The following is a 20,430-nucleotide window of genomic DNA, read 5'->3' on the forward strand; positions in this document are numbered from 1 at the left end:
ATTCCCAAGATATTTTATTATTTTATGCAAATATTCTAAAATACGGAATATTCTGATATCCAAATTACCCCTGGTCCCAAGCATTTTGGATTATGGGAGACTTAACCTATATTACATACACTATCCACTTTATAATGAGACAAAGGGGTAATTTTACTAAGATTCGTGTTGCTTCGAGATAGCAATATCGGGTGAAAATCTCGTTTGTTACCAACACAGGAAAATCGGGTGATTGGAACGGGTATTCTTTTTTTTTGTTTTGCAAAGTGTCGTGGATGGTATGGAGATCAGCGCGAGGATAGAGGTGAGAATAGGATTTTTTATCCAGGTACTCCCATTGGAATTCTACTGGAGAAGGGGACAGAACAGCTGGCAGCAGGTAAGTATGTGTGAGTGGGGTAGGTAGTTGTATGTAATAAAGTTGTACTTGACACGGTGTGATTGTTGTGGTTTTCTAACTTTATTTTACAATGGGGGTACAGGTGCCGACCTCCTGCTGGCACTTCTAGCTCCACAAGTGCCAAAGGGCAGGCATGCTGGCACCTGTAGTTCCACTGTAAAATACAATAGTTTCTCTATTTTTACACCATTATTACCCCCGTACCCACAGCCCAGTGGTGCGGGGAAGAGCCCCGGGCTTCAGACCAAGCCTGGGGTGCTTGGGAGAGGGGGGACCCCTTTATTGGGGGGGTCCTCACCTCCCCTGAGATCCCAGGCTTGGGTTGACTGGCTTGGAGTGATAATGCTTTGGCTGGGGAGACCCGATGCTAATGTCCCCTGGCTGTGGTATTACACTCCGGTCAGTTTTTGGTCCATTGCTGGTTTTAAATATAGGGGGAACCCTACACATTTATCACCTATTTTTAAAACCAGGACTGGCCAGCAGCCAGGTGCTGGTTCCTAAAATACGGGGGGACCCTACTCATTTTTGCCACGTATTTTTAGGAACCAGCCCAGGGCTGGTTTTGGGGTCTATTTAGTAAACAGTGTTACGAGACAGAGTGAAAAGTGATAAAGTGATAAGGTGCCAGCCAATCAGCTCCCAACTGTCATTTTCCAAACACAGCCTGTGAGATGGTAGTTGGCAGCTGATTGGCTGGCACCTTTTCACACTGTCTGTCTAACACTGGGGTGGGCCCTACATATTTTTTTCTTTACTCTTAACCCATTACATTACACTAACACACACAAGCAGCCTGCACATATTCCACTGATACGTGCAGGCTGCTTGCTCAGGAGGAAAACTCGGGCAGTAAACTCAGGGCTTTAACATGGACAGCATTGATCAAATACCACATCAGACGACACTATCCTGACCAACACAGGAGCTTAGTAAATTCACGATTTTTTTGTGTGAGAAAAACAGACGTTTTTGATCGATGCTATTAATGTTTAAAAACGGATCAAATTGGGACCAACACGAATCTTAGTAAATTTATCCCAAAGTGGATTGTGGGATGGTGCTTACATCCAGAAAGAAAAAAAAACACTCAAATTTGATGGGCTGGTCCTAATGCCGCATCTAACAGCTTACTGTGATCGCTGACCCTGTCTGATTTATAACATCAACTGCACTTTGCTTGATGCAGTATAGAGCTTGTAAAGTGCTACTTATGCCCTCTTCGTGGGCTGGCCACACTTGCTCTAAAATCAAGTAATTGAAAACCCTCCTCTAGAAATCCTGCACTTGCCACTGGAACCTGGAAGTATTTTTACTCACTGTTTTTAATGTGAATTTTGTACATACAGAATCTACTGTAGCAACAGTTTTCTATAATCTGTGGGAGCTCATAAAACAAAGGTTACCTCTAAGTATTCCATTACCACTTCTTCTGGAGTATTACCAACAAAGACATAAAAGTCCAGAATTCCACCAATTGTTCGATACGTAACTGCCGGGGCAGGTTGAATTATCACTTCTGTAAAAATAAATTATTAACAATGACTAAATGCCAGTGTTAAGATTTTTCAAATATAATGAGAAACAATCAACATACTGTTTGCTAAACCTTGGCTGGAGATAAAGTGAACGTATATAAAGTACCAACCAACCAGCTCCTGTCATTTTTCAAACATGGCAGTTAGGAACTGTGACATGGCAGTTAGGAACTGATTGGCTGGTACTTTATCTCTGTTCACTTTATCTCCATTGAAGGCTTAGTAAATAGACCCATGAGATTGTATGACTGTTATACACATTAGGTTAAAAATTAGCTCTTTGTTAAACTATACAGTAGGTTATAATTACGAAGTGGAATATTTTACCTCAAAATTGAAATGCACTAATAGTGCAAAGCCCAGCGTGTTTTACACATAATATTAGTGACGCCTAAAATTTTGTGGTCATACTCATTGAAAAGCAGCTGCAGCTTTATAGATAAATAACTATGACACAACACCCATGGGATATTTTAGTTAGTAAGCATAGGCAAAAAAAAGTAAAATATGGCAACAGTAAAGCTACAGTATGAATGAAAGAGATAATATTTTAATGAATAAAAGAAAAATTCTTGAAGAGTAAAAAACAAAACTATACATACAGTAGTCCACCTGTTACTAATCTTAGAGTCTATTTCTCCAACATCAGGATTGGAGTGCTGGGTATTGTTTTGAAGAATTCTCAAGAGTTTAAAGAGCCAAGAATCATAAGAATTTTTTACTGACTTGCTTTACCACCACTTGAAAATTTCAAAGCTGTATCGACCAGCCACAGACGGAAACAAGAGGAATTTATAGGGCTAATGCATTGGCTTGGAGGAGATGATATAGGAAATAAGATACAAAGCACTGATAATTAGGTACAATACCTCTTAAAATATTGATTTTACAATATTGAATAAATGTTAAATATTTCTGCAAAATGTACACTGCAGGCCAAGCAGAATCTAAAATATAGAAATTTTGATTTAAATAATATACTTAATTTTCTAATTATTGTTAATGTTACTGTGTTGAAAACACAGTAAACATTAAACCAGGTTGCAATGGGGGGCTTTTGCATGCAGGTAAAATACTGGAGTATTAGCAACAAAGACATAAAAATCAGGAATTCCTCCAATTATTCGATACATGTAGCAAAAAATACTGGAGGGCTTTAGCTCTACAAGAAGCATTTGATGAACAGCAGTATGATTATTATTATATTTTATTTACAGTATAAGGTGTCACAAAGAGTCTGTAGAGTGATACAAGGACAAATATAATAGAACAAACAATATAACAGAAAAAGTATTGCATAACCACAATCAAGCACAGATTAAAGTTGCTAAACTTTTTATATTATATTTGTAGCGTGTATTTAAGCAGATTGTAAAACAATTTTCCAGCAGAATTAAAACATAAATACTTGCCCATCGCATTGCTATTCATTAAAAAAACACCAAAGGATGATCCCTTTTCATCTTCCAAACACAAGAAAAATGTCTGTGCACCATATAAGTTATTTCCATCCTATAGAAAAAATAACATTAGTAGTGTCATACGGGGCAATATTTTATTCTGTGCAAAAATATAATTCTTTGCTACATCACTTCTACTATGCAATACTTTAGAATAAGATTCTTCAGGAAACAGATAACTGCTCCCATGGTAACAAATGTGATAATTCCATAGCACTGACAGAAAGATGCAGCAAAGACCATTTTCAGCTCTGAGGTGGAGCTGACAGTGATAAAGGGCCATACTGTACTTGCCTACTCTCCCAAAATATCTGGGAGACTCCAGCATTTTGGTGAGTGCTCCCAGACTCCTCAGAGAGTAGGCCTCTCCTGGATCTGCTCACTTCACTATTTAAGTGGGTGGTCCAGGAGCTTGATGATGAAGTTGGCATTAGCCCCGCCCCCAAATGCACCAGTTTTCCTGGATCTTTTGGAGAGCATTTTTAAAATATGATAGAACACAAATGATTTCAAATGAGGGAGGCAGGGACATATAGCAAGTGCTAAGAGAGAGAGGCAATTACACATTAACAGGACCACAGTATTCAACATTAAGCCTGTGCCTAGGGGTGGCAGGTGATGAGATTGCATTTCTAAAACTGTTCCACTGTATGTTTGCCTTATTCGGCCTTTGTCTACAAAATATTACATGTTTGGCTGCAAATTTAAGCAACTACAACCTAAAGCAGAAGTAGCTGACCATCATCATCCCAGATCTAATTATAGACTGTAAACTGTACATTTATAAATACGGTTCTTCTGCAACTGCCTGTTTCACCTCAAATCTTGACTTTATGCTCATTATGTGCCTGATACAGTATGAGTATTATGCCAGTTGGAGTAACGTAGAGCAGTGAGCCCAGAACAGTGTGCATACTCATATGCACACATGTATATTTGCATGACTCTGCCACTTAGAACTCTCTGGATGGGCAAAACATGACATGATGGTGGTTTTCTAATGCGGGCAAGTACATTAAGGGTGTGTTTGTGCAAACTGCGAATTTGCGCAAACTGGGACAAAAAATTATATGTCTCAGAAAGTTTGACAGGTACATATGCAAATAATGTACAATGATGACAGTCACAGGCAATAGTGAACCACTAGTCATTACCTCTTTGCAAATACCCTATTTATAATATTGGTGTTTTCTTTGTCATTCGGGCACAAGTTAAGCTTTTGTGATCATGTCTCAGCAAATTTTGTTTTTTTATTATGAGTATGTGGGCCGGGAGTTATTTTGGCTGTACTGGAGAGATGTTTGAAATTTAATAAAGTTTAATAAATGCTATATGTTGCACATCAAATTAATGGTTTACAACATGTGTGAAAGTTGGATGTATGCAAGTGTTTGTGACATGTGCCTGGTGCTAACGAGATGCAGAAGATACTGTAGCTGACCACACTTCAAGCGGACAGAATCAAGTTGTCACCCAATGTAACATAGAAACAGGAAATGTCATAGATTTCTCCAGCTTTCCAATCGACACGAAAATCTTCACTTTAAATTTTCAGGTTTCATTAACCCACATAAGTCATTGGAGCAGCCCTGATGGAAAGGGATCTTGTGACCACTCTCTGGTGGGCTGGAGGTGATCTTGATGCCATAGCAAGACTTTTGCATAGGTGATTAGATGGTAGCATGTGTGCAATTGCGAAGCCAGATGTGATCTGTGAAGTAATTGATTGTATTAGCAATCACTTTACTTTTTACTCATTGCCAGGGGAGCTCTGTTCTGGCACTAATGCTCATATATATCCCCCCAAAAAATTAGAGATGAGCGGGCCCAGTTCTCAGAGAACCGAGCCCACCTGAACTTCAGGGATCCGATGGGATCCGAGAGACAGCTCAGTTCTCCCTGCCCTCCTGGATCCCTATTCAATGCAAAACCTTGAGATCCCACTGTTGGATCTCGAGGTTTTGCCTCGACTGGCCACTTTCAAAGTCCCATTGAAGTCAATGGGCTTGCCGCTGATTGGCTGAGAGAGCTGTCTGTCACAGCTCTCAGCCAATAAGTGCTTGCCAATAGACTTCAATGGGCACAGGAAAAAGAAGGAGATGCCTACCATCCCCCACACTGACATCACTGCCAACACTGCTGGCACCCGCATTGTGACACCACCGGCACCCTCCACTGAGGATACTGCCAGCATCCAGCACTGCTGCCCCCATAGTGAGAACACCATCAGCACCATCACACTGCTGTCACTGCTGGCACCCCCACACTTCCGACACTGCCGGCACCCATGTTCTGAGGACACCACCGCACCCATGCACTGAGAGCAGTACCAGCATCCCCGCACTGGCACACTGCTGACACTGAGGATATGGCTGGCACCCCCACTCTGCTGACACCACTGGAACCCTGCACTGTGGTCACTGCCGCCCCTCATACTGAGGACACCGTCAGCATTCCCACACTGCCGACACTGCCGGCACCCCCACACTGAGGACACCGCTGACACCCCCACACTGCCGACACCACCAGCACCCTTGCTCTGAGTTTACCCCTGGCAACCCCGTTTTGCTGATACTGCTGGCCCCATGTACTGAGGACACTGCCCCCCGTGTACTGATGACACCATCAGCACCCCACACTGCCGATGCTGCTGGCACCCCCGTACTGCTGACACCACCAGCACCCCCACAGTGAGGACACTGCTGGCACCAATGCACTGTAGACACTGCCAGCACTCCCACACTGAGGACACAGCTGGCACCTCCACTCTGCTGATACCGCTGACACCCTGCACTGAGGACATTACCCCCCACATACTGAGGACACCACCAGCACCCCCACACTGAGAACATCGCTGGCACGCCAACACTGAAAACACCGCTGGCACTACCGCACTGCTAACACCACCAGCACCCCAATACTGAAGACACCGCTGGTACCCCTGCACTGCCGACACCGCCAGCTCCCATACACTGAGGACACCGCTGGCACCCGCTCTGCTGACACCCTGCTGGCACCCTCCACTAAGGACAGTGCCAGCACCCCTGCACTACCACTCCCCTTACTGAGGACACCATCAGACCCCCCTGCACTGTCGACACTGCCGACACTCCCACAGTGAGGACACCACTGACACCCCCACACTGCTAACACCACCAGGACCCTCGCACTGATGACACTACTGGCATTCTCGCACTGATGACACCGCCAGCATCCCCGCACTGCCTACACCACTGTCACAGTGAGTGCACTATTGGTATAGCCAACCCACAATGTATCCGAGCTGCACTGTACACGACCTGCACAGTATCCCACACTGTATCCAACACTATATCCGACCTGCACTGTATCCAACCCACAATGTATCTCGCACTGTATCCAACCCACACTGTATCCGACCTTCACTATAAACTGCACTGTATTAGACATGCCCTGTAACTGCATCCAGAGCCGGATTAAGGGGGGGGCAAAGGGGGCAAGTAACCCCGGGCCCCCCTCTCACAAGGGGCCCCCCTGGACCTGTAGAAAACTTTGTGGTCGGCTCCAACATAATAGTTATTTAGACACTGAATGGTCCATCTGCCCATCCAAATAGGCAAAAATAAAAAAAATATTAAGCCGCCCAACACCCCCCTTACCGCTGTCACTTGGTCTGGTCCGGCAGTCTTGTACTGGCCTGGGCTTATGACTGGCGTGTGACGCGCGACGTCATCACGCTGCTCCCTCCAGGCACCGGCTCTTCCCTGCTGTCGCGGCCTGAGAAGAGCAACACTGGGACTGCAGTCCGACTCCCCAGCCAGGGCAGGGAGCACAAAGTAACTGGCTCCCGCGTGTACTGTCAGATACAGCACAGCAACTGCAGGCCTGCAGCACCACCACCTCTCCCACTACAAAACAAACACCCTCCCTTGCAGTTCCACTGGCAACGCAGCAACCAACAGACAGTTTGGTAAGTAAGTCAGCTTATTTTTCCTTTTGCTGCTACTTCCAATTATATACTATATAAAAATGAGTATAAGCAGAGTGGATGTTGTGTGTGTGTGTGTGTGTGTGTGTGTGTGTATGTATGTATGTATGTATGTATGTATGTATGTGTGTGTGTACATATATATGTGTGTATGTATATGTGTGTGTGTATATATATATATATATATATATATATATATAGTGTGTATGTATATATGAGTGTGTGTGTATGTATGCATGCATGTATATATATAATGCATGTGTGTGTCTGTATGTATGTGTATATATATATATATATATATATGAGTGTGTATATGTATGTGTGTTTATATATATATCTATGTGTGTGTGTGTATATGTATGTGTGTTTATATATATATATATATATATATATATATATAATCTATGTATGTGTGTGTGTATATATATCTATGTATGTGTATATATATATATAATGTGTGTGTGTGTATATGTGTGTGTATATATATATATATATATATATATGCACACACATATACTCATATATATATATATATCTATCTATTCACACACACACATACATATATGCACATACACATATATATACACATACACACATATATATATACAGTTCCACAATACCGGCACTCAATTCCGTTCAAAGACAGCTGGCCCTGGTGCCATCCCTCCCGGGCAGTGACGCAAGTACACAACTCAGGTGTATACAGGAATATCGTGGGCGGCACTCAAAGGACTTCAATATTTGAATAGTAAAACAGGAGACACTACTCCAAGCGTAGCTTAACGTTTCAGTTGCTTTATCAACTTTCGTCAGATGAAAGTTGATAAAGCAACTGAAACGTTAAGCTACGCTTGGAGTACTGTCTCCTGTTTTACTATTCAAATATTGAAGTCCTTTGAGTGCCGCCCACGATATTCCTGTGTGTGTGTGTGTGTATATATATATATATATATATATTCTATATCTTTTTTTTTTTTTTTAAGCCATCCACAGGGGTCGGGTTGAGGGGGGAGAGGAGGTAAGAGATGATTGGGAGGGAGGGTCCCCCAGAGATATCAGTGTACCGGGATTTGTATTGCCAGTCCTGGCCCTGTATGCAGTAAACTATGCAGGGCTGTGAGTGCGCTGCAGTAAGGAAGCCTCTTTCTTCCCTGAGGCCTCCCGGCTGAGACTCCGCCCCTTTGCCTCCGTTAAGCCCCGTCCCTTTCCCCCACTCTACCCTGTGTTTAGCCTTCTCCTCCCCTAGTCTCCACCCACCACCCAGTCCTCTTCTCTCCCTCGTGTCCCCTGTCTGTGTAGGGCAGCCTGTCTCTCTCCTCCTCCGAGCTCTGCAGTGACAGTCTGCTGAGACCAGGACACCATGATCTTCCTGCTGAGGTAAGTACAGTGTATGAGAAGGTGTATGGTGTATATTAATACAGTCTGGGGGTGGGGTGCATTAATGTTATCTGTGGGGGTACTGTTAATGGGATGGGGGGTGTATTAATATTATGGGGAGTATATTACTACCATCTGGGTGGTGGGGTGGGAGTGCAGATATATTATGGGGGGTACATTACTGGCATCTGGGTGGTGGTGCAGTAATATTATGGGGGGATATTACTGCCTTCTGGGTGGTGGGGTGCAGTAATATTATGGGTGGTATATTATTGCCATCTGGGTGATGAGGTGGGGGTGTAGTAATACTGGGCCTGATTCAGAGGTGGATGGATTTGCAGTAGCAGCTTGATGCTAATGCCGCGGTCGGTAGGCACCTTATTGAGACACCCACCGGCCGCAAAACAAATCCGCCAATGCCCACATGAAGACGCACCATCAATTGAACATCAACTGCACCATCAGACATTAGAGCAACCTTATGGTTGCTCAGAATGTCTGCAGCGGTGCCAGTGAAACTGCGCCCGACACCAACACGCCCATCGCCATTTACGTCCCCGCCCAGGAACACCTATTGAAATAGCATAGATCTCCGTGCAATTCCAATATGCGTCCCCCGTTGGTAACCATAGCTGCACCCACCTCGGAATCAGGCTCACTATGTGGGGTGAGGGGTATAGTAATACCATTTGGGAGCATATACGGCAGAACATACACCCACACACACACATTATATGGTAACAAAATACATATTAGGGAGAGAGTGAGAGAGAGATAATTAATCTGCCTACCTCTGTAATAGGGCCCTCTGTTTGATGTGCCCCGGGCCCCCTATAGCCTTAATCCGGCCCTGACTGCATCAGACTGTACCCCGCACTGTATCCAATCTCCACTCTATCCTGCCCACAATGTATACCACACTGAATCTGCCCTGCAATGTATCCAACCCACACTGTATCCCACACTATTTCAGACCTGCACTGTATCCAACCTGCACTGTATCCAACCCACACTGTATCCAACCCACACTGTATACTGCACTGTATCCGGCCTGCACTGTTTCCAACCCACACTATATCCTGCACTATATCAGACCCGCACTATATCTGGCCCGCACTGTATCTGACCCGCACTGTATCCTACCTGCACTGTATCCTACCCACACTGTATCTGACCTGCACTGTATCCTACCTGCACTGTATCCAACCCACACTGTATCTGACCTGCACTTTATCCTACCTGCACTGCATCCGACCGGCACTGTATCTGACCCGCACTGTATCCAACCAACTGTGCTCTGCACTGTATCTGACCCGCACTGTTTTTGACCCGCATGTATGGAATGCTGTTTTTATGGTTGGGGAGATTTTGGCCCAGCACCCCCAGGAGAGAAATACAGACTGGGCACTGAGAATAGGCATGTGCTGGGGGCATGTGCACTTGTGTAGGGGCATTCATGTCTGCTGTTGCTATTTACACATGGTTTAGGAGTTTTTTGTTTGCTGCTTGTTAACTATGACTACTTGTTTTGAACAAGAATAGTCCATTCACGATTTTTAGTAAATTTCTGTGTTGTATTGTTTTCTATTGAATGTACTTGTGAGTTAGTTTGATTGGTTATTGCTAATACACAACTAATTTGCAAAACGTTTGTAAACAGAGATAACTGCAGTGTGTTTGTGCCTCTGCTCTGTTGTTGCTTAGTTTAGCCAGCCAGCATTTGGCCTATGTTGGTGAACAGTATTGTGAGCTGTGAAGTGGTCAAAATTGACTGGAAATTACTGAAAATAAATGTTATTAAGGTTAATAAAACTGTAGGAACAAGAAAAGGCCCAAATTATGTGATTTTAGCTGTTTTTTTTTAAGAAAATACAGATTCAAAACCAAAACACGCAAGGGGCGGTTTTGCAAAACTAAATCCAGATCCAAAACCCCGAAAGAGATACAGATCCAAATCCAAAACCAAAACATGAGGGCCAGCGCACATCTCTAAAAAAAAATATTATTTTTTGCCATGATATGAGTAGATAATGAATTCTAATTTTGGGGGCATACAGTACCACAATTATTAATAAATATGCCTCTACAGACTCTAATTGTGTTAACCTACTCTGTATAGAGGTAAAAGCATGTTTTAGATAAAGTGACTGAGTGATAAAAACATTTTTATACTTATACATAGGAAAATTCCCATTTTGTTCCATTGGAAAATCTTTAATTTGGAATGATAATTTTGTGAAAATAGTTGGAATAGTTTTTCAGCAACCAGATGACAGCAAGTTGTGTCAATAGTGGGCTCCATGTCATACAGTAGGTGTCACAGTATTTTGACTGAAAAAAACTGTTCTTGTGTCCTTTTATATTGTGGGTTATTCACACCAAAAAGCCGCTCTCAGTGTAACTGGTCTCCATATTTTTTGCTCAAAATGTGTGTCCTATTCGCATAATTGAAATAGCTGGAAGTGACGGAATTACATTTCTAGCATACACTGACCACTAGAGCATTTGAACATCGGTGTGTGACGGAGTCTGAGGGGTAAATGGAATAGCCTGTGGACTGCAGGTATCGGTGAGTTCCGTGCAAGACTGCCTGATGTTTTAAAGTAGCAGTCATTTAAAAGGCTAAACCAGGTTGATTTTGCCTTTTAAATGACTGCTACTTTAAAACATCAGGCAGTCTTACACGGTACTCTACAGGCTATTACATATATCTCTGAATCTGTGTAAAAGGGCTCAGATGCGAGCTGCCACATTTTTCTCTCAAGTTCTGTGCTTCATCTGCGACTTTGTACGTGTGTTATAAATATTCCAGTGCAGTTAAAGTCACAGACAAGCATCTTTAGTACACTGTGAGCAGCTTTTTTCTGCGTCTGCGATGCAACTTGTGTAATGTTTCAGTTTAGTGTCCATTCTCTCATACCATATATATAAAAGTCTACCTGTTCTTGTCTTTACACTTTTGGCGATATGACTGTTCTTATACTGGGCACTCATAGGCTGTATTCTCCTAAATATTTTTTTAAAACACAAAATTGATAACTATTCTGTTTGTCGGTGACAAATCCACAGCTCACATTACAGTACTGTATACTACCCTTCAATTAACATCTTGCTATGACATCATCCAGTTTTTATGTCTTTGTGAATTCTTAAATCAGATAATGTTCAATACATTCAGTCTTTCTTTATTGTTCTTAAATCTGAATGTTATTATTAACTGTATACTGTGCCCTGATGTGATTACTGGGACCCTCTGCAGAATATGCACACAATGAAGAGGGCATACAGGATACTAGCTTGGGGGTGATTATGTCTCCTCAGTAAGCCTGGGCAGCTACCAGTCTCTCACACATGCCCTTGTATAGAGCTTATTTTAAAATATGTATACCCAAAAATGTATTATGTAACATCATGCTTTCCTTTTAGTGAACATGCTTTATTGTCTATATTACTGTAGGTCAGGGGTACACTGGATAATTAGTTTTGTTATTGAAATAAAGGTATGATTTCGGAAGCCAAACTTTCATTATACAACTGAAACGTTGGCTAATCCTAAATTACATAAACATCTGCATGATCCATTTTATTTAATTAAGCTTACAGAAGTATTTCTCTAAACTTTAGTGTATTAATTACAATATGCACTAATTAGATATCTATAATTCATCCTATAATAGTTTCTCAAGCTTTAAGGTACAGTAAGCCCTTCTTAGACTTACTTATAATTGCTTATTGCAAGCAGCACATTTGCAGACTCACTAAAGGTATATGGCTTTGCTTATAATTACTAACTGCAAGCTACTTACATGTCAACCTGATATACTGTAAATACAGTGTGTAATGAGCTTGTAATCATTAAATAAGGGATTATAATAACAAGTACTTACTCCATTGGGAAACCAGTCTCTGGTAAATATAGGCCACCTTTTCCAGTATGTATCATGTTTATACTGCTTGTGAACTTGTTCCCCCAAGCCATATATATAGCTACTAGGTAGTTTAATGGACAGTTGTAAGAACTGGTCAGCATACAGAAGTGGTCCTATGGTAGTGTCAAATCTAGTGAAGCAGAATAAATACATTATGTTACAGACTTGTATTTAAAACTATAGAAGGATATCAACTTCATCATACATAAAGCTAAAGCACATAAATGTTGATCTAATATAAAATGGCTTTTACAATATTGTTATAGCACTATTCAATTATATTTTTAAAAAAGAAATAACATATTAGAATTCCGTTAATTCAAAAGAAATTCTGATGCATCATACAGAAATAAACACAGTTTAAAAGGCACAAAACCTTTACGGGCTACAGAGTTTATTCCATACTAATGGCACCAAATAGTTCTTTACAGAGAATAAAAGTGCAGCTCTAAACACAGCGCAGGAGATCAAGTCTTCTGAGGACAGATGGAGAAAACACTGTACCAATAGCAGCCATTAAGCTTCATATTATAGGGTGTACTACAGTGATAGGCAACTTCATACCTTCAAAGGCAGCATCGGACAGCTCTCTAACACAGACCCTTAATCTCAGTAGTAAGATACATTAATAAATGTAATCAATAAAATACACACCTATATGTAATAATATCAAAGATATGCGATTCGGTTTTGCTAAAAACCGAACACATCCGAAATATAGGGTTCCAAATTGATTCTCAGCTTGAATAATTTTTTCAGGTTCTGAGTTGAACCGAGTGCCAGCTTGAGTCTGCTGTAACTTCAGATTTAAAAACTGAATCTCTGGTTTTGGATTGCATGTAACCAAGCCCAAATTACATGATTTTACCTGTTTTTATCATTTTTAAAGAAACCGGAAACTGAACCAAACCACTTAAGGGTAGTTATGTCAAAACTAATATTATAACATTTGAGGGTGGCTTTTCCAAAACCAAAACTAAAACATGGCGGTCTGTGCGCATCTTTAATTTTTATAAATTTTAATGAAATCCAAAATGAAATCCAAATCCATACAAAAACACTTGAGGGTGTTTTTTTTCCAAAACTATAAAATTTGAGGATGGTTTTGCAAAAACCAAAACAAAAAAACAGTGGACAGCACATATCTATTAAAAAAAACTTTTGCTATGGGGCCTTCAAATACCTAGTTACGGCCCTGTCAATTGGTCCTTTTAACAAGCACTAAAATGTATAACAAACAAATGTACTATAACAACAAAGCAGGAAGGAGCTGAGGGTTGCAAGTGATGGCATGAGGGACTGCATACAGCCCCAGGGCTGACATTGGACTGTCACTGACGTACTAGATAAAAGATAACTAGAAGCTGATAGGTTGCTTCCCACTTGTCCTTTATAGAAAGTTTGATATTCTCCCTCATTAAAGATGAGATACACAGGGGCGTATCTTCCTATTGGCCTGGATGGCCCTCGCCAGGGGCTCCGGCTGAGGGGTGGCAACCCTATTGGCCTGGATGGCCCTCGCCAGGGCCTCCGGCCGAGGGGGGGCGATGTTGCCACCCGACTTAATTAACAAATGATCAGAGAGACTAATTTTTTTTTATTTTTTTTTCTAATATATCTCTTCTCCCACAATACCCACTACATACCAATCACCACTCACTAATTCCCATATGTCAACCTTGCAGGAAAAGAGTGTAAGCACCACATCAACCACAATGCTCTATTCGCAAGATAAATTGCATATATGCAAATTATCTTGCCCACAATGCACCTTGTTTGTTATTGATGCCCTCTTTTCCTGTGTTGTTGACATATAGAAATTAATAAACAGTGCTTGTATGTAGTAAGTGTTATAACTGAAAAAATATAAATATATATATATATATATATTAAAAAAAAAGTGTATGTATGCATATGTATATAGTCTGTCTCCCTATTTCTACAGGCATGTAAGTTGAACTACCCCCACTGTAAGTACTAATACATTTATCTTTTCCTCAGTATGGGGAATTGACCATGATCTTTATAGATTGTGGATACTCAGGTGTCAGGATTAAGATATAATCCTTATGGGCTGTTTTTATTATTGTGTGTGAGATAGTAATTGACCCATGTGGGCGGTTTTATCAGTGAATTATATGGCAGAGTTAAAAAAGCATAATGCAGTGTACAGTCCAACTTGAATATATGTAAATAATTTTACCCATAATGCATGCTTGTTTTTGATGCTATGTTTTCAAGCTTTTCCTGTGTATTTTGGCATTGGTAAATAGTGGTTTGCAATAGAGTAAGTTCTGTAAAAGATATATATATATATATATATATATGTATATACATACAGTATATATATATATATATATATATTAAAAAGAGAAAAAAAATATTCTCATTATTTCTACAGGTGTCTGAATTAAACTACCCCCAGTGTGTGTTATTTTATTTTTTCAAGTAGAAGCAGTCATTGGAGGGGGGCGCCAGTCCCTTAGTTTGCCAGGGGCGCTCGGACCCCAAGATACACCCCTGGAGATACAGTTACTTAGAATGCTGCATATTTATGGTATATAAACCACTTCCTCAGTCATCTAAAACAACTCAGTATATATTCACAATAGCTTCATCCTCAGTTTTTCATGATGAATTAGTTTTTATTTAATAAAAAATTATAAAACCAAAATCTGTTTTGTGCTATTTGTCTACTGAAATTAGAATGATCAACTGTTAATATTATTGAGGCATAGATGACTGTTAATGTACACTTATATAACTGTAAAAAGATATGTAAAAAAATGTATACATATATATTTATATGTTGCTTACAGGACTCTGACATCGGGTGTTTTCCTCACAACCTTAATGCCAAAAGGCTTCTCTACCAATTCAACATCATAATTTGGGTTTGGTTCTGCTGTTCCAGTAAAACTTTTTACATGCTCATGAGGGACTTCAAATCTTTTTTTCATATGGTCTGTGATCTATAATGGAAGAAAATTACAAGAGATTATTGTTTAAAAGTAAACATGAATCCTGAAACTTATTACATATTACAATTTATTGGGTTACAGACTTAAATAAAACAGACTTGTTTAAAAGCTAATCACAAATCCAATTCCAAAACAAGAACAAGGCAGAGGGTGGTGGAAACAGGCAAGTGTTGTGCATCATGGGTGTCCAGTTTTATCTTACGAGAAGCCACAGACCTCAATTGGGACAGAGCCAGCTCCACAACTAGAGGAACCCTCACAAAACATGGTTGTATTATATTGGTATTTAGGCAAGGTTTATTCTTATGTGGGTGCTTTACACTAGAATATGGAAATAAAATGAGGAGATTTTTTAGCCTGATAGCCAGTGGTGTAGCTATAGTGGAGGCATGGGGTGCTTTTGCCATGGGGCCTGGAAAATTAGGGTTGCCATCTCTGTCTCATCTGTACTGGTTACATAATTGTCTACCAAGATGCTAGAGTTTCCCACTAGGCAACTGGATTTGGCGTCTCTGATTTGCCCACTCTCATGTAGATGAAAGTCTCTGTCTCTCCCTCTCAGTAAGCCCCACATTGATATGATCCATCTCTTCTACTTCCATTTCACCCTCACAGTCACAGCTGAGCTAATCAGTGACCATTGCATTGTTGCATTGAGTAGACTTCTCCTTGATTACAGCTTTGTAAAGTGAGCTGGTTACAGGTACTGACCTCCAAGATTAGGGCTGTAACAAAAAGAGACCATGTGTTGAAATTAAGAAGAACTACACTCAAAGTGGAATTTCCCTCATTAAGAAGTATCCCCATCAGGTAGGAGATAGTTGGTCTGCGCGCACTCCTCCCCGATCTTTACACTCACTATAAACTCTTCTGAAAGGCCATGTAGTGGTGGGCCTGCTTCAAAAGCACCAATAGAGATGGCACACTTGAAGTGTTGCCATCGGCAAATATGGTGGGATAAGAGATTAATGGGACATAGGAGAAAATTTATCAAACTTTCTAAAGTGTGGAGAAGTTGACAAGTTTTCAATTTGCCCATAGCAACCAATCAGCTTCTACTGTACTGTAGTTAGCATTTACAAAGTACAATCTATAAAATGAAATGTAGAAGCTGATTGGTTGCTATGGGCAATTTCACCACTTGTCCACTTCTCCTCTATTTAGAAGGTTTGATACATTTCACTCATCGTAGTTAATTTTATAAGAGAAATAAAGAGCTTTTCTCTTCCTTTACAGCAGGAGAGAAGGTTCTTACATTTAAAAAGTGATGAAACAGTGGCTAAGTAATTTCACTGCTGTTGCACAGTACACAGATTGTGAGTACTGGCACCATAGGTGATAATGGGGTCCAGATTCTTCCACAATTTCAAAAAGAAACAATAGTATTGCATTGCAACACTATTGTTGAAAACATAACCAAGGGCACCAAGAGGGGGAGCGGGTATTAATTACCCAAGCCTGTTGGAAAGGCCCAGTGAGAGCCCGGGTCTGCCACCGACCCTCTCACTCTTACCAGTCAGCACCCCAGCACATGCTGCTGTGTGCAGGGGTGCAGTATGCTAGGCTGCATTAGGAGATCAGGGAGTCTGCTCACTGCTGCTGAGCAGAAGCAGCACTCTCCTCTCCTCTGCCTATGGGGGGAAGCGATCACACTGATCTTGCCCCCCTTGGATTTGCGCTGGGTGGATTTGCGTTCAGAGTGCCCCCTCCCCAGCACACAGCACCAATTTGTGGTGCTGCAAATAAGGTTTTTTATATTTTTTCTATGGGGGCATGGCCATGCCTCCTGCCTTTAGGCCATGCATACCATAGAATTGGGCCCGGGCCGGCTCTCTACCGCCCCGACCATAACGTTGTAGATGGCATTATGTGTACTCACCTGCTAGTGATACAGAAGCAGGGAAGAGAATGATCTATTCCAGCTTTCTCCCACAATCCACTGAGCAGCCCTCCATGCGATATCACATGAGGTTCGTCACATGTGGCACTGCAGTGGGGCAACATCGGCACCTGTGCAGTAATGTTAGTGACTTCTTTCGCAAATGTGAAAGATGTCAGATGTTCATTAATAAAGAGCGTGTCGGGACAGACCATTAGTGCTTGGTCTGCCCTCGAATTATAAAATAATTGTCAGATTTCTATTGAACATATTTAACATTACATATTTAATATTTCTTTAAATAGACCCCATAATCTCTTAGCAGACTTAGAATAAGGCTGTCTAAAGGAGTGACATTTAATTGAATGGTGTGAGTAATGGATGTTATAATGGTAAAATTATGTGTGTGTAGTGAATGTTATAATATACAGGAAGAATTGTAGTGTGGCATAATCTGAACTGAGAGTACTGTAAGGTGGCATCACATTAACATGAAGGTACTGTAGTGTGGCATAGTATGAACTGAGGCACTGCAATGTGATGCAATAAGAACTGAAGAACTGGAGGCATTTTAGTGCGGCAGAATATGAATGGGGAGCATTGTAATGTGGCATAATATGAACTGGGGGGCACTGTAATGTGACATAATATGAAGTGGGACACTGTTTTATTGCACTGTATGAACTGGGGGCACTACAGTGTGACATAATATGCACTGGGGCACTGTAATGTGGCACACTATGAATTGTTGGTGCTGTCATGTGGCATAGTATGAACTGTAGGCACTATAATGTGGTATAATGTGAGCATGGGGCACCACAATGTGGAATAATATGTATTTGGGAAAATATGTCTCATAATGTAAACTGGGGCACTGTGTGGCATAATCTAAAATACCGGCTCTGTGTGGCATAAAATGGCTTGGGGCATAATGTGAACTGGTGGCACTACAATGTCTCACAATAATAAATGGGCCACTCTGTTGTTTAGTCCAATACTATGGGGCACAACATAAAATAGGGCACTACTACTGGGCATAAAATTAATGAAGGGACTATTATGGGGCACAAAATGAATAACCACTGCAGAGAGAAGTGTCTCTCTAGAAACATTTGGGCAGGGCAATTTCAAATGTTGCTATGTAGCCCACAAAGTTCTGGATACACTCCTGCCAACAGCACATAAGCACGCATGTTGGGGGAGAAATGTCATAGTCTGATTGCTTGTATGTGTGAAAGAGTGCACTTTGATAGATGGACAGGCTGCATATGGGATGCAAGGGAGTAGGAATTATAGATGTGATTAAATGGATTGGTTGGGGGAGGTCTCTTCCTCTTTACAGTTTGGATTTCCATCCCGCACTCTTTGTTAGCTTTCAGGTTTAAGTTTAAGATAATTTAAGGGGAGTATATGAGATTTTTATTATGTCTAGACAAAGCCATTAACCGCTACAAATTGTATGAGAACTCATAGATCAGGAATTCATGTGACAGTGAGCAGACACCTCTATATATAATTGGTGTGGTAAATGTTGTTGACATTCATCATGTCGACATTCATAGTATTGACTTGAAAATGTTGACATGCTTGGCATTTCTTAATTGACCACATCGACATTTATCATGTTAGCACTAATCAAATCTCTACATTATTAGTACATCGACAAATCATCCCTGGTGGTTTTGCGGTGACCAACATGGTTTGGTCAATCTGACATCTGTAGCAGTATCTTCCTCTCCAACCTCCCCTCGCATAGCCTAACCCTAAGCCTCTCCCTAGTGCTTAACCCAAACCATCCCTTCCTAAGTCTAACCATAACCCTCCACCTTTGGACTATGCAGAATGTTGACATTTCACATATTTACATTTCAGATGATGACATTCTAAAAATGTCAACATTCTTCATATGCTGACATGTTCAATGTTAGCATTATAACTGTCAACATTATGATGGCAACATTCTGAATGTCGACAATGTAAATGTCTACATTATGACTACATCCCATATAATCACCCCCATATCCAGTCACAAGGCAATCCTGTGTATAGGAAACAGGCAAATACTTGTCTGTATAACTCTTCCCTACAAATCAAGTAGCGCTCAGTCACTCACCCTAGAACACTATGATGATATAGGCACAGTGCAAGAATTCCACACTATCAATAAATAAAAGTTCACTATGTCAGTCTAACTACCTAATTAAGTTAATTATGTAATTATGGAAAGGCAGTATGGGCCTGATTCAGAGTTGGGAATAGAGAGAGAGATAGCAGTTAACTGTGTACCTGGACAAACCATGTTGCAATGCAAGTGGTGTAAATACATATATTTTTTTTGTATATAGGGTAAATACTGGCTGCTTTTACATGAAAGCCCACAAATACTGCACAGCTTTATTATTACTCTACAATTTAGATGTTTGTTCCCAAATCTAAATCTCTCTGCACATTTTAAATCTGCCCCCACCTGCAGTGCAGCATGGTTTCACCAAGATGATCAGTTGAGAGAAATATCTCACTCTTGCCCTGATTCAGAGCCGGATGCACTGACAGAGCGCTCGCTCTGAATCAGGGCCGTCCCTCCTCCTTTTTGGAGCGGGAACGCCTCCGTCTGGGCAGCCACGCCCCCGGCACGCCCACCAAAGGGGGCGTGCTGTCAATCACCATCGACAGCATACCCCCTTTGGTGCGAGACCCATAACGACGGCTTGGCTGTCGTTATTCGGGTCTCGTGCTTGCGCACGACGGAGCCACCTCCGTTGTGCGCATACGCACTTGGGCAACATCGACCTGCTTGCGAGCGCTCAGCGCTCACGAGCGGGTCTGAATTAGGCCCTCTATTCCCAACTCTGAATCAGGAGCCTATGTCCTAGAGATAACTTTCCTAGAATCAGCTTGG

At 41.4% G+C, this 20,430-nt stretch overlaps 1 protein-coding gene across 1 annotated transcript in view; it reads right to left on the reverse strand.

Annotated features, from left to right (window-relative positions):
* The window catches only part of MGAM (maltase-glucoamylase), a 242,917-nt gene that overhangs the window by 204,809 nt on the left and 17,678 nt on the right, over positions 1–20,430 (reverse strand). The window contains exons 5-8 of the mRNA XM_088452310.1: positions 15,489–15,643; positions 12,630–12,801; positions 3,351–3,450; positions 1,807–1,919 (exon numbers count right to left, since the gene is read on the reverse strand). Of these exons, the coding sequence (XP_088308436.1) occupies positions 1,807–1,919; positions 3,351–3,450; positions 12,630–12,801; positions 15,489–15,643 (540 nt within the window). The remainder of the gene's footprint in view (positions 1–1,806; positions 1,920–3,350; positions 3,451–12,629; positions 12,802–15,488; positions 15,644–20,430) is intronic.

This window comes from Taudactylus pleione, unplaced genomic scaffold, assembly GCF_031769625.1.
Source record: "Taudactylus pleione unplaced genomic scaffold, aTauple2 ptg000037l, whole genome shotgun sequence".
Taxonomy (NCBI): Eukaryota; Metazoa; Chordata; class Amphibia; order Anura; family Myobatrachidae; genus Taudactylus; species Taudactylus pleione.